Here is a 13,030-nt window from a genome sequence, read left to right as displayed (position 1 = left end):
AATGGATAAAGAAGATGTGGTACATACATACAGTGGAATATTACTCAGCCATTAAAAGGAATGAAATTGGGTCATTTGTAGAGATGTGGATGGACTTAGAGACTGTCATACAGAGTGAAGTAAGTCAGAAGGAGAAAAACAAATATTGTAGATTAACGCATATATGTGGAATCCAGAAAAATGGTACAGATGGAACCAGTTTGCAAGGCAGAAACAGAGACACAGATGTAGAGAACAAACGTATGGACACCAAGGGGGGAAAGCAAGGGGGCGGTGGTGGTGGGATGAATTGGGAGATTGGGATTGACATATATACACTAATATCTATAAAACAGATAACTAATAAGAACCTGCTATATAAAAAATAAATAAATTAAATTAAATTTTAAAAAACATTGCAATAACATTGCAATATTTCAGGTGACACATGCTGATGGCTTAGATTGGGGTAGGATGATGGAAGAGGAAAGAAGTGGTTAAATAGATGTTGAAGAAGAGCCAGCATGATTTGCTGGTGGGCTGGGCAAAAGGGAAGAGTTCAGAGGTCACTGACTTGAGCAACTGGGTGAAGAGTGGTATAATTTAGTGAGAAGAGGACAACAGGGAAAAGAGTAGGCTTATGGGGAAACTTTCTCAAAGGCTCTCATTTTTTTCTTATTTCTTATCTCATTTACTTTTTTAAAGAAAGTGTGTAAAGCCTTGGCCAGTCTCTTTGTCCTGATATTTTTCTGTTTCTTAAGTGGTTTATTAGCTTATTCTGTTATTTATAAGAAAATAACTCTGACCTGAAGAACAAATCATTTCTCATCTCTACTTTTTCCAGGACCTAGGCTTTTAATTCTAAGGTTATCATTGATGATATCTATTTTATTATCTCCCATATCCAATCAATGATGGTATTCTACAGATATACTTTGGTTTTTTTCCTGTTCTTTTTCATTATAGTTTATTACAAGATATTGAATGTAGTTCCCTGTGCTATACAGTAAATCCTTGTTGTTTATTTTATATATGGTAGTATGCATCTGTTAATCCCATGTTGCCAATTTATCCCACCCCTCTTCCCCTTAGGTAACCATAAGTTTGTTTTCTACATCTGTTTCTCTTTTGTAAATAAGTTCATTTGTATTATTTTTCAGATTTCACATATAAGTGATATCATATAATATTTGTCTTTCTCTTACTTCACTTAGTATGATAATCTCTAGGCCCATCCATGTTGCTGCAGATGGCATTATTTCATTATTATTTTTATGGCTGAGTAATAGTCCATTGTGTATATATACCACACCTTCTTTATCCATTCATCTGTCAGTGAACACTTGGGTTGTTTCCATGTCTTGGCTGTTGTGAACAGTGCTGCTATGAACATTGGGGTGCATGTATCTTTTCAAATTAGAACTTTGTCTTTTCCGGATATATGCCTGGGAGTGGGATTGCTGGATCATATGGTAACTCTATTTTTAGTTTTTAAGGAACCTCCATACTATTTTCCACAGTGGCTGCTCTATGGATACACTTTGTTCGGAATATTTCTTGTCTGTCTCCTTTCTGCTACATTCTCACTTTGGCACTTCCACGTGGTTCTCTATAACAGCTTCTGTACTGGCTTCCTAAATATTTGATATATGCAATTAGGGGGTCAAAAGTACCCTTGCATCTCTTCTTTACCTTTACACTTCCTACTGATCCTTAAAGAGTCCATCACATCTCGTACAAGACATTCAATCTCCCCTCCAGCACACAATGATTTTCCCACTGTCTGAATCACTATTCCATGTGATTTTCTGATTTATGATTTTAATAAAAATATGCTTCTTAGTGATTGATACTGAACTGCTTCAGGTGTGTATTTCCTGTTCTTTCAAGCAGCTTCTATAGGAGAGGAAAGTATTGGGTTTTTTTATTGATTTGGTGTATTACTTAGCATCTAGTACACACAGAACATAAAGAAGAGTTCCAATAAATGCCTGCTACACTAGATTGATGTATCTTTTCTGGAAATCAGAACTTGTTGAGCCTGTTGACTCAGTGGCATCTTGTCTAATAAATTAGAGTCTTGAATTTAATTTCAAAAACTACTCTAATTTTTTGGCTCATTAATCAAACTTCATTATTATACTATAAAAATTTAGTTCAAATGTTAGAACATAGAGCTGGTGGCCTTATTCATTTATTAGCAGGAGTTCAGGATCACTTTTTTTTTTTCTTTTCCCTGAGCCATTTTTTTCTTTAACATCTTTATTGGAGTATAACTGTTTTACAATGGTGTGTTAGTTTCTGCTTTACAACAAAGTGAATCAGTTATACATATACATATGTTCCCATATCTCTTCCCTCTTGCGTCTCCCTCCCTCCCACCCTCCCTATCCCACCCCTCTCATGGTCACAAAGCACAGAGGTGATCTCCCTGTGCTATGCGGCAGCTTCCCACTAGCTATCTAATTTATATTTGGTAGTGCATATATGTCCCTGCCACTCTCTCACTTCGTCACAGCTTACCTTTCCCTCTCCCCATGTCCTCAAGTCCATGCTCTAGTAGGTCTGTGTTTTATTCCCATCCTACCCCTAGTCTCTTCATGACATTTTTTTTTCTTAGATTCCATATATATGTGTTAGCATATGGTATTTGTTTTTCTCCTTCTGACTTACTTCACTCTGTATGACAGACTCCAGGATCACTTTTGTAGTCTCCAAAAGAAGATGATTCCTTCTGGTCCAATGAACTAGTGGGTGCTAATCTCAGATTGACTATTGTCTCCATGCTAGGAAAAGACATGTGAGTTAGGAAGGGAGGAGGGCAATAGATTTCTACAATGAAAATGAGCTTGGACTTTTAGTGCAGGCAGGTTAAAATACTTCTAATTATGCAATTAACTAAATGTGTAATTTTGTGTAAAGTATTCTCTCTGAGTCTCAGTTTCTTTTTCTATAATATGAGAATAATAATGCCTGGTTAATAGAGTAGTTATAAGGATTAAGTAAATCAATGTGGATAAAGAACTTAGCCCGGTTTCTGGCTCCAAGTCAGCCTCACAACGTGGTAGTTATCATAGTTATTGTATTGTATTGTAAGAATCCTGATTCTTTCAGTCAAAAGTAAAAGTAAAAGCCACCCTTCTTCATCCACTTGGGAGATTGCATCAGGCCCTCCCTCCACCTCTCCTGTTTCTATATTTCAACCTCATTTAGTTATGCTGAAGAGGTTTCCACATTCTGTAGGGTGCACATGAACCCAGAGCTGTTGGCTCTTCCCAGCTTTACCACCAGAGAGGACATTTCTCCTTCCCCTTAGTTTCAATTCAAAAGTCCAGGTGACTACAGTTGATAACACTGTACTGTGTAATTTGCTAAGAGAGTAGAACTTAAGTGTTCTCACCTAACAAAAGAAAGGGGTGAATATGTGAGGTGACAGCTGTATTAATTCGTTCAGTGGGGGAAATCCTTTCACAATGGGTACCTATATCAAATCATCATATTCCACGCTTTAAATATCTTACAATTTTAGTTTTCGATTATACCTCATAAAGCTGGAAAAGGGGAAGGATTTTGACCAACGAAGACAGGTTGGATCCCTTGCTCACCGTTTGGCAAAAGACTTGTGAGACTGCAATTCGCAGATCTCACTAGGACCACTTAGTGTGGTGGGTGAGGAGAGCGGTTCTCAGAAGGGATGTGGTGGATTTCCTGGAACAAAGGAGAAAGGAGGTCAGGGAGACAAACAGTTGACACCTATGACAGCTATTCTTGTTGTCACCATCAGCATCAGTACAGGATTCGATTTCTTAAACACCTCACATAGTCCAGTGTGGTCTGAGAGTGTCAGTAGATTTCAACGGCAGTTGACAAAAGAAAGTTTAAACTGGAGTTAAAAAAAAAAAAAGCCTCAGTATTACTAGAGTTCAGAAGTCTATGGCCACTCTTATTCCTCGGGGGAAAACATTTTGGCATCTGGACACTCTGAGACTGTGGTCAAGTGCAGCTATTATCATTAAGACCTCCCCGAAGTTTAGTTAAATTCATTTAAGTCGTAGGTGTTTCTATATGAATGTTTTATATACAGTGGTAAAAAATTTTAAATCAAATTTGGAAGTATATTTTTTTTCATTCTTTGTAATTATGTTCTTTTGACCAAAAGTATTATATTTTCCCTATACTAGGTAAAATTTAATGCCAGAATAACGGAAACTGCTGTATTTTGTTTATACTTTTCAAAAGTTATCTTTCAGGAGACTTCTGCAGTGATTATTTTTTCCTCTCTCTTCTCGTATGGTTTCCATTTAGGTCCAATTATGTTGCAAACAACTCTTTTAATTGTTTTGTTTATTTATTAATTTTGGTGTGTTTTGCTCAGAACAATGAGCAGGTCTCTCCTCTTCCCTGTAGCTATAGAATTCTTATTAGTATTAATCAGATACATGAAATAGAGCTGGGATTCAAATCCTTAAGCTAGGATTTCTTGAAACGGTTGAAGGGCAACCATAAGAGTCTAAGACTGCAAGTGGGAAGAGTGGATATTGGAATTTAAGGAATACTGAATACTGATATTTGACTAGCAAAACTTTTTAGTCTATTGATATGAGGATCAAAATTTTCTCTGAAGTTACCACTGTTGCTATGTGGACATAGAAGGGGTCATGCTTCCTTGCCATCGGTGTGTGTTCTTATGAGATATAGAATCCCAAGGCTTCAGGAGTATAGAGGAGAGAGAAATGTTTATGAATCTGTAACGTTTTGGAAGCCTTCATGAAAAAGGTTGACTTAAGTTCATTTATGGTTTTAATATAAAGTTTGGGATAATAATTTCAATAATTCCTTTTTCTCTTTGCCTAGAAAATTGTGAGGTGCTCTGGGGTTTACATAGCTGGATAGTCACATTTTCATTAAATACTAACTAACAATATCAAAGTTGAATAGCCACAGAAGACAAGAGTACAAAATCATTTACAAGGCAGCAGTATCTGTTGTGTCAAAATGATGAACAGAAAGGCGGCTGGGTGTTCAGTGGAGAAGAGACCCCCATGCGATGAGACCCCGTTTGCCCCCTTCTTGAAGGCAAAGGAACTCCAGTAAGTTTTTAGGACTGAAGAGCAGAATAAGGGCGATGGTATTTTAAGTGACAGGTGAGAAACACATTATCTGTTTCTTGGCAGAGTGAGTAGATTCATCAGGCTGGAGCAGAGGACTTATATAAGGAAGTCGGGGGATGAGGCTTTATTTGTTTCTTAGTTTACATTACGGTTCATGCTTTGTGTTGTTCTGTAGGTTTTGACAAATATATAATGACATGTATCCATCCTTATAGTATTACACATAAGACTTTTACAGACCTAAAAATCTCCTGTGCTCCATAGGGAATAAGTTTTAATCTCATTTTCACAAGGAACTTTCCTGAACATTGTGGTAACCTATTGTCTGAAAAGTTCTATTCAACAATATAGACAAAAATAAAAGGATTATCCCGGTAACATTGGCCATGAAGGAAAGAATTGATTTCAGTTATACTGCTAACTGGGTTTGGTGTGACTTTATATTCATCACCTAATTTTCTTTCTTTCTTTTTTTTTTAAAAACATGTTTTTTAAAATAAATTTATTTATTTTATTTATTTATTTTTGGCTGCACTGGGTCTGTTGCTGTGTGCGGGCTTTCTCTAGTTGTTGTGAGCAGGGGCTACTCTTCGTTGCGATGCATGGGCTTCTCATTGTGGTGGCTTCTCTTGTTGCAGAGCACAGGCTCTAGGTGCGTGGGCTTCAGTAGTTGTGGCACGTGGGCTCAGTAGTTGTGGCTCGCAGGCTCTAGAGAGCAGCCTCAGTAGTTGTGGCACACGGGCTTAGTTACTCCATGGCATGTGGGATCTTCCCAGAACAGGGTTTGAACCCATGTCCCCTGCACTGGCAGGCAGATTCTTTAACCATTGCACCACCAGGGAAGCCCTGGTTTTATTTTTAAGAAGTATTTTTTTCTTACTTCAATATACTACCTGGTAAGTTAGAAAATTTAGATTTAAGTGAAAATGACTAATAAAACCACCTTCCACTGGTGAGCTGACATTTTTAGTGTGCATCTTTCCTATTTTCTGTTTTTGTGCATGAATTATTTTTATTAAAAATAAATGGGGCATATTATTTTATATCCATCTTTTTTCAACCAATACATAATGAGCAGAATTCATTGTAATTCGGTGCTCTGCTACAATGTGCTTTTTAATGGCTGTATAATAATCCACTGTATGGGTCATAGACCTCATAAATTCATGGATTATCATAATACAGTCATTATGAAATGTGGGAGTTTTGCTTTTTACTGCAGGTGAAGAGCTAAGGATCAAACAGGTGGAGTGATGTCATTTAATGGAAAGAACCTGGACTTGATCAGGAGCCTTCCTTTGTGCTAATTCAACCTCTAACTCCATTTAGTTATCTAATCTTGAGTTTTGTTATTTTTTCCCTCTGAATCTTAGCTTGCTCACGTTTAAAAGGTAGAGGTTGCTTTATTATTTTGTAACTGTGAGTTTTCTAGGATGTCATAGCAAATCAGCAAATCCTGTCTTACAAAGGTAAGACTCTAAATTCTTTAATTAAAATTGCAACCATTCACAATTGTCTTTTTTTCTCTCTTTTTCACTCTCTCTTATTCTCTGTCTAACCTCAGGCACACAGATTTAAATTAATTACAATCTTTGGTTCATAACAGATTCATATAATTGGCCCAAGAATGACCCCCTTTAATTTCTTTCTTTCTTTTTTGGTGTTAATATTATGTACGAAACATCTGTGAATTCCCCACTCACACAGTAGACTATTTAAGCGTGTCTGCTAGTCAAAATCTAAGTTGTCATTTTTTAACACAAAGGCCATGTGTTTTATTTACCATTATGTCTCTAGCACCTACGATAGTGTCTGGTGCATACTGTTGCTTAGAGCGGACAATATATATTGCTCGGTTGAATGGCCTTCCCGTGGACCTGCTGCCTGGATGAACCTTTACTGGTAGAGGAGACTCTATTGTCAACACTTGCTAAAGTGTGGGCATTAGCAAAAGAGGCAGGCAATTAATATAAACATGCCATTAATATAAACATGACTGTAAATGGAGAATAAAGCAAATATATTCACTGGAAAAGCTAGGCAGCAGGGAACGACTGAACAAAAACTTTATTAAATGTGAGTTAAAAAACCAAAAGTGAACAAAACCCTTATTACATATTGTGATGAAAGCACAATGCTTGGAACTTAGCACCCTCAGGGAATGCATACCTTTGTCCCTGCAATAACAGAGATGGGGAAGGGAAGCTCGAAATATCGTCACTTTTCAAATGAAGATATGAAACTCAGAAGAGTTATGTGACCTCTCAAGGTCACACAGCTACTAAGTGGAACCTCTAGGATTCACACTGTATCTGCTTGACCACGAAGGTATGAGTCTTAATGCATGATGATTAATTGTCTGAAAATGATATTAGAGGTCTTCAGAAAATTTGAGAAAAGATCCCTTCTGAAATACCTTTATTATTCAAACTGTTTCCCAATCGAGGAAGACGATTTCCATTTTAGGAGACCATATGTAGACGGCATATACTAAACTCTGGAACTTTTACTCTTTCTTGTTCCTTTGTCTGGTACTTCATGGCCACAGAATATCTTTGTTATCCCTGTATTGTATACATATCAGCCAGAAGATGAACTCCATTGGCATTCATTTTTTTGCAAAGACCTTTTTTCTCTGTCTTGACTTGATATTTCTCCTTTACTCTCCCTGGTGGGAATTGTTGTTTGCAGTGGATTTCCTCTTCTCCCTGGCGTTAGTAGGTCATCTGTGTTGTACTGCCAGTGTACCTGATTCCATCTTTGTGCTGTTACAGAATTATAGTAGAGAACACAGTGGATTGGCGACCCCAAGACAAGATTGTCCTTAGTTCCTCTTCATATGAGCCTCACGAAGCAGAGGTCCTTACTGTGAAAGAAGTCAGGGGCCACCATGTTAGCATCCATGAACGGCTCAGACACCGGCACATCGGTAAGGCTTTGGTTTGTTAGTTAAGGGAAGTGAATGAGCCAAGAAAAACGTGTTCAGCCACCTGCCTCGGGACCTTGGATCTGATCGGCGTTCAGAGGGGAGGATAATATTTTACTGCTGCCCTAGGCTCATCCTTAGAAGGCTTTATCTCCATCCCTTCATTAATTTTATTGCCTAATTAAAAAAATACTTTGATGTGAGGGAATTTTTAAACTTTTTATTTATAATGGCAAGCCTAGAAGCAAGCAGAAGGGTTAAGAACCTTGTTCAAGGTCACCGGGCATTTTCATGGCTAAGCCAGAATAAATCTCATGGGAGATGAGTTTCCAGTTCATTTCCTGGCATATTGAATCACACAGCCACTTAGAATGTGGTAGTTATTGTAAATAATGACTCCTTTTTCCATACTTAGGAATGTGTCCTTCCTGACATGAAGTTCATTTTATCAATTGACTACTACTACTGCCCCAAAATATAAATAAATAAATAAAAGCCAAATACCTTTTTCTTGAAAAAAAAAAGTACTGAATATTTTAATACAGTATACACACTTAAAATATATTGCATATAAATAATAAATAACCATATTTCCCGCTTCAGCCTAATAAATAAATTTAACCCAGAAAATTTAGCTAATAAGTAAAAAACATGGGCATAAAGGGATTAGGGGATATCTTTCTTGTCTCTGATATGTGAGAGGGAAATACATGCTTTCAGCAGGACTGTATCTAAAGCTATTTCTAAATCATGATTTTAAGGATGATTTTGTTTCTAAAGAGTGGCGGGGAAAAGAGACATCGTTAGCAATCCTTGCCTATAGTACGCAACGTACAAGGCAGTGGAACAAACCAGCAAGACTAGGGAGGCTCTTTCTGGGAGTGATGAGTTCCAGACCCGCCAGGAGAGGGCGCTGCCGCTGCTGCTTCAGTCCTATCACTGCCTCAGTGGATCTGCGATTCCTCACTCTCTCAAAGAGGTTCAGGAACACTGCACAACCAAAGGCGGGAATCTCACGCCGAGGAATTGAAGGAAGGAGGCTGGGGACCCTACTAATTGGACCGGTCTGCCCTGACATCCCTGTCCCGGTACCCATAGTGATTGAGGAGAAATGAATTCTTGCTCAAACACGCTCACTCTGATCCCAATGAGAGACCAGTGAACGGGCTTTTCATTTCTCAGCTGACGTTTGTGGAGGACGCCCGAGGAAAAGCAGACCTTAATGTTGGGAGGACTTCCGCGGGGAAAGGAGTGTTTTCATTTGTCAGGTTCGCTGGGTCCCCAGCTGGCGATCTCCGAAATAGGTTTTTAAAAATTTTTCCTTTCCCAACTCCTGTCGCCGCAGGAAGTGTCCACGTCATGGAGGATGGCCGACACATTCGTTTGGCTTCAGAGGTTGGACTTCTGACCCGAAACATACAAATCCAGGGTGATACATCATGCGGGGGGAGACTACTTGTGGGGTCCTTCAGGAAGTCCAGCGTGGAAGAATTTTCAGGTAACTGAAATTTTAAGTTACTAAGCACTACCAATTGGAGGCTGTGCATCTGGGACACTCAGAAATTCCAACGGTGGGAATTTTCATTTATAAAACAAAATATTTGAAATAGATGCTTCTCTGTGCTCTGAGAAGCTATGAATTTTCAGTCCTAATCTGTGCTTAATTATCAGTGTGATGTTAAAATAATATACTAGCTATCAGCACACAGGCACATTTTTACCTCAAAAAAAAATATCTTCAGCAGATGTGAAATTTCCTCTGCTTTGAAATTATAGATGATTTAATGACCAATTGAGTTTTATCTCTTTCCTGAATTTCTATTACTCTTTCCCAGTAGCATGCTCTGTTTGATAGCAGGCCTCATCTCATGCTATAAATTAATAGTGTAAATTTAAATAAGAATGATTTCCATATTCTAGACTGCTTTAGGGATCCGTTAAATTTCTCTCATTTCTTTCAAGCTTTAGCTCTTCTGGAATGCTGCAAAGTTATTTGATTGGTACCTTTTTCTTAAACTTAGGTTCCTTAAAATTTATTCCCAAGTTGTTTCCTAGTCAAATAAAGCTCCATCTTAGAAAGTCACTGCATACATGAATATAATAAAGGCTCTGAGAAAGCCTAGAGCAAAGGATCTAACGGTTTCCCAAATATATTGAGCATGGAACACTTTTTGTGGGTATATCTGCTTTACCAGTATGGTAAATAGCAATGTTTGGACCTTAGAACAAAAGTTTGGGATTTCTGGTTCATAGAACAAGCCCTCTCTCCATAAGCTCCAGCTCCATCAGTTCTCAACAGAAGTGATTTTGCTCTTCCCTCCTGGCCAAAGGACATTTGACAATATCTGGAGCCATTTTTGCTTGTCACAGCTTTGGTGGAGCTTCTGGCATATAGGGGGTAGTTGCTCAACATTCTGTAAGGCACAGGACAGCCTCCCACAAGAAAGGATTACCTGGTCCATAATGTCAGTCGTGTTGAGGTGGAGGAACCTTGCTCTGGAAGGCTAGACAAAGGCTGAATCCGGTTGTGGTTGTGTAAAACCCAAACTACCCTGCAGTTTATGAAGACAGAGAATTAGGCAGGGAGTGCAAGACAGGGCCCCTTTCCACGGTAACTGCAGTCCAGGCTGGAACGTGATCACCAGAGCAGGGCAGAAGGCCGATTCTTACAGCTGAGCACCAAAACCAGAGCCCATCCACCAGCAATGCTGGCTCGGTCCTGAGCCTCTGGCTTGCTGGTCAGGGCTCTTAAATCATCCCTGGGGAAGGGAAAGAGAATCTGTATTCGATGCTTCTTATGGACTAGGAATCACGATGATTTTCATGCCTACTTTGTTTCATTTAATCCTAATATCTCTGTGAGAAAGACATTTTATCCTCATTTTTATAGATGAGGAAACTGAGTCTATAATAAAATAGCCTGCTAATTTATAAAACTCCATTATGAACTTCTGAACTTCTTGAGGGTAAGGTTGGGGCTTTCAGCCCTGGTTTCCTAATATGGTAACTGCTGAGTATTAGGTGCTTAATAAACATGAGTGAATTAAATAAATGAAGAGTTAGCAAAGTCATCCAGCTCGCAAGTGGCAGAGGTAACATTCAAATTCAAGCCTGATTCTGAAGCCCTTGATAACCTTTTAATTTTTTAATCACTTTAGATTTATAAAAAAGTTGCAAAGGTAGTATGGAGAGTTCCTGTGTACCTTTCATCCAGTTTCCTTTACTGTGAAAATCTGATAGAACTCTGATACATTTGTCAAAACCAGTAAATTAACATTGGTGCATTAGTGTTAACTGAACTCAAGACATTATACAGATTCCACATGTTTTTCCACTAAAGTCCTCTTTCTGTTCCAGAATCCAATCCAGGTCCCGACACTGTATTAAGAACCCTTGCATTTTTCTGTAACATATTCCAGAGCCTAGATGAGGTAGCATCTTCAGGTGTAGGTCAAGGGTGCATGGTGTTGAATGGTCACAGGGCAGAAACGCAGGCTAGGACTTAACAATTCCTGCTTTTAAATTAGAGACCTCTGTCATTCTCTTCCTTCTGACCAGAAATATCCAGCACGTTGTGCTCAGAATTGTGGTAAACAAAAGGAAAAATAAGAAAACAGTCGTGAACAAAATCATTGCTTAATTCTCCATCTGAATGCTCAAGACATCTTAAGTATTTACTATTGACTAGTTTTCAATCATTGGTTAATATGCACACAAGTAAAAAGATCTTGTACAATTTAAAACTATGAATTATAACCATGCAAGTATGATGGAAAAAAAGAACACTAAGTAAAATGATAATGATGCATCGCCTTGACCAAGATTCTAGAACCACTTTCCATTCTACAAAATAAGCTTTTATGTGTGGACACACACTAGCATGGTGTCCTTTGTGCCAAAGTTCTCGGAGGCAGGTCCCATGGCCCTTTCAGCTATGTGCTGCTGGCAAGGGATGCTTTAAATTACATCGAAAAGTATTATCACCAGACAAATAGTTTTCAGATGTTTTATCATTCTGTGAATGTTTCCACACCGCCTACCAGTGTCTCCTTAATCAGTGTCATTTGAGAAATCTAGATACATTGGAATCCTGTTTGACCATCAAGAAAGACACACACACTTCATCTATCCTCACAATAGCTTGGTTCCTCTTGGCAGCTGATTTGCCAAGGGTTCAGGTTTCTCATCTGTGAAAAGGGAGTGGGGAAGGTGGAGGATTAAGGCTGGACTATCTTTGTGCTTTAAATACTAAAATGACACAACTCTTTCCATTTTTAATGAGGGGAATAACTTTATAGTTTACCTTGGGCAGGACCTTTAAAAAAGAAGAAGAATAAAGGAAAGAAGTAAGGGACAAAGCTGTGGCCTACCTAGCTAAGGACACGTGATATCAGTTGGCACAGGACTGTGGCCCAATCACTGGAATCTCAGTGCAAAGCTGTTCTGTTTATTCCATCACATCCCGCATGCTCCCCACTGAGCCTGAGTGGGGGTTAGCAGTACAGCCTCTGCATCCATATGCCTGGCTCCAAGTCCTCGCATGCCACTTAGCCCTTCTCTGCCTCAGTTTTCTTATCTGTAAAATGGGGATAACAGCACCTATCAAATATAGGATTTTTACAAAAATTAAGAGCATATATATATATATGACACACATACACACACACATATAGAACAGTGCCTGGTATATAATGAGTGCTATATTAGAGTTAGGTGTTATATTTATTAATTCAACTCATTTCCCTCCTATATTCATGTTATTATCTATTTTACCAAGAGTATATACATTGACAAATTAGTGCTCATTTTATATATATATATATATATATATATATATATATATATACATATTTTTTTTTTTTTGCGGTATGCGGGCCTCTCACTGTTGTGGCCTCTCCCGTTGCGGAGCACAGGCTCCGGACGCACAGGCTCAGCGGCCATGGCTCACAGGCCTAGCCGCTCCGCGGCATGTGGAATCTTCCCAGACCGGGGCACGAACCCATGTCCCCTGCAT

The 13,030-nt window shown here is 38.6% G+C and overlaps 1 protein-coding gene across 1 annotated transcript in view; it reads left to right on the top strand.

Annotated features, from left to right (window-relative positions):
• Positions 1-13,030, top strand: part of PKHD1 (PKHD1 ciliary IPT domain containing fibrocystin/polyductin) — a 429,330-nt gene that overhangs the window by 309,546 nt on the left and 106,754 nt on the right. The window contains exons 55-56 of the mRNA XM_024121891.1: positions 7,865-8,019; positions 9,362-9,514. Coding sequence (XP_023977659.1) covers positions 7,865-8,019; positions 9,362-9,514 — 308 coding nt within the window. The remainder of the gene's footprint in view (positions 1-7,864; positions 8,020-9,361; positions 9,515-13,030) is intronic.

The sequence above is a fragment of the Physeter macrocephalus genome, chromosome 18 (genome assembly GCF_002837175.3).
Source record: "Physeter macrocephalus isolate SW-GA chromosome 18, ASM283717v5, whole genome shotgun sequence".
Classification (NCBI taxonomy): Eukaryota; Metazoa; Chordata; class Mammalia; order Artiodactyla; family Physeteridae; genus Physeter; species Physeter macrocephalus.
Note: the sequence above shows the minus strand (reverse complement) of the source record. Positions and strands in the feature narration are given on the sequence as shown.